The 2509-nt window shown below is 46.3% G+C and overlaps 1 protein-coding gene across 1 annotated transcript; it reads left to right on the top strand.

Moving 5' to 3' along the window:
- Positions 1-1324: 1324 nt before the first annotated feature.
- On the top strand, positions 1325-1893 carry LOC119324105 (histone H4). The gene has a single exon (XM_037597849.1). The coding sequence runs from the start codon at positions 1397-1399 to the stop codon at positions 1706-1708; it is 312 nt and encodes a 103-aa protein (XP_037453746.1). The 5' UTR covers positions 1325-1396; the 3' UTR covers positions 1709-1893.
- The last annotated feature ends 616 nt before the right edge of the window (positions 1894-2509 follow it).

Raw genomic sequence — 2509 nt, 5'->3', positions numbered from 1 at the left:
TATGCTTGGCACATTACCAATCTCCATCATATGCAACGGTCTACTATTGCAGCAAAAAATTTCTCTATAGGTGTTCGTCAGTACTTTAATGGCTGGATTTCTCGATGTTAAGCTATGGTGGTGCAATGACAATAAATTTAATTGCAGCTCCGACAAGAATTTTGAGGTATATAGTCATAGGTCATTTGTTTAAGATCATTTTTATGTTTGTGAGTTCAGGTAGCATAATATATCTGTTTGTATCTAATATTCTATTTATCGGCAAAAAGTAACACCTATGCCGTCAATAACAATAGTAGGAAGAAGAAGAAAAACTAGGAGGATTGTTTAGCCATACACACAACGAATCAACGAATCAACTCTCACCTGGCTAGCTAAAAAATGTAAATAAGTATATGGGCAACAGATAGGCAAATTAGTGAGTTTTGCTCATTGCTTTGCATGACTACCGGTGTCACATTGCGGGACACGGAGTTTTGCCTCCCTGTACACATGCACCCACGTGAACAGTAAGACAAAAAGATGATGTTTTCAAATACTGCCGCGTTGGTTCTCGCACTGGTCTCCATTGCCACAGCCCTCTTTGAACCCCCCGGGCCCAGAAGTCCAAGTTGCGGAGGGAGAAAAGACTTTAAAATGTTCATGATTTTTTTGATGAATTTAGAACTGTGTTCATAATTTTTTTAAAAATGAATTTGAAAAGTCTTTGTGAATTTTTAAAATATTATTTTTTAAAAAATAAAATTTTAAAAATATCCTTTTTTATATAAAAAGCGATTCTAAAAAAAACAAAACCAGGCAAAAAATCCAAGTGAAAACCGATTTAACAAACACAAAAAAAGAAAAAAAACTCATCTTTTTTTGGAGGCAAAAAAAAAACTCATCTGAAAGCTTCACAAAACCTGTTGAAAGGGATCTTTATATTAAAGAGAGTGTTCAGTGTTGGCTGAGCGCCAAATAGGAAATACTACACACGTGAAAGCTGTCGGCGGCTTGAGCTGTCAACGGGCTCGAAGCTGCTCCCAAGGCCCAAAACAGTAGTGACGAATGCGGATGGTCTACACGACTGCACAGAATTTGCTCAAAAAAAATACAGTCTACACAGAAGCCCGAAGGCCGAAGCTACTCCCTCCAGTACATCCCGAGAAAACACACCTCCTCCCCGTCCACGCCCCCGCTCCAGGCCACGTCAGCGATCCGCGCCACCATTTTTCCCCCACTCCCAGCCATCCATCTCCCATCCAACGGCTCACACCTCGCATCACGCGGATCGCTCCCTTCTCCTCCCCGGAAACCTCGCACCCATAAATCCCCCACGCCCCAGCTCCGTCCATCTCATCCCACCACACCGTCGACCACCAGCAGCAACACACCACCACACCGAGGCCAAGCGAAGATGTCGGGCCGCGGGAAGGGAGGGAAGGGGCTGGGCAAGGGCGGCGCCAAGCGCCACCGGAAGGTGCTCCGGGACAACATCCAGGGCATCACCAAGCCGGCCATCCGGCGGCTGGCCCGCCGTGGCGGCGTGAAGCGCATCTCGGGGCTCATCTACGAGGAGACCCGCGGCGTGCTCAAGATCTTCCTCGAGAACGTCATCCGCGACGCCGTCACCTACACCGAGCACGCCCGCCGCAAGACCGTCACCGCCATGGACGTCGTCTACGCGCTCAAGCGCCAGGGACGCACCCTCTACGGATTCGGCGGCTAGGCCACGCGAATCGACCCCCCCACCACCAGATTTGTGCTAGTAGCTAACTAATGGCTGTGTAGTGTTCGTGGGCTTTGGTTTAATGGCCGCATCTCGCTGCTGTATGTCCTGGCCTTGATTGCTGTTTGGATGTAGTTCTGGGGTGGAATTGAAATTGAAGTGGTTTACCTTGAATTCTTCTGCGACCTCCCACTCTTTTGATGTTGATTTGTGTATGTTGTCAGATGTTACTAATTTCCGGTTTGTCTCTCGCTCTGTAATTTTCTGCCTCCCGAAATCAACCGTGTGTGTTGGCTTCAGTGTACTGTTGATTCAACTTTGCTTCTCCAAATCCACGGCTGTTAAACTTGTGCTCTGCCAATTGAACCAAGTTTCAGATAAGAGATGCGCTGCCAATTTCAGACCTGAGTGTCTGACCTGAACATTTGAACAATCATGGGAAGCAGCTGATTTTCGAAAATAGTTGTTTACCGTCTGATGCTTCTTTTAATAATTGTGATAAGAGGCAGCTAATTTCTTTGGCCGAACATAGATTTTTGACTACCTAACCCGACTTTCTGAATCATGATAAGAAGCAGCCGATTTCTTTTGCTGAAGATAGATACGAGTATGAGCTGAGTGCAGATTGAATTCGTCTGCAATCAGTTGCTCTGTCAATGTGCAGTAGTCACAATTCCCCATTGTTGTCTCGCTCGGTAATTCCCTGCCCCCAAATCTTAATGGTGCTCGCTTCAGTGTCCCATGGATTCGAACCAAATCCAGAACTCACCATGTGCGACTAATTGGGACTCTTGACACCAA

This window comes from Triticum dicoccoides, chromosome 6B (assembly GCF_002162155.2).
Source record: "Triticum dicoccoides isolate Atlit2015 ecotype Zavitan chromosome 6B, WEW_v2.0, whole genome shotgun sequence".
Lineage (NCBI taxonomy): Eukaryota > Viridiplantae > Streptophyta > Magnoliopsida > Poales > Poaceae > Triticum > Triticum dicoccoides.
Note: the sequence above shows the minus strand (reverse complement) of the source record. Positions and strands in the feature narration are given on the sequence as shown.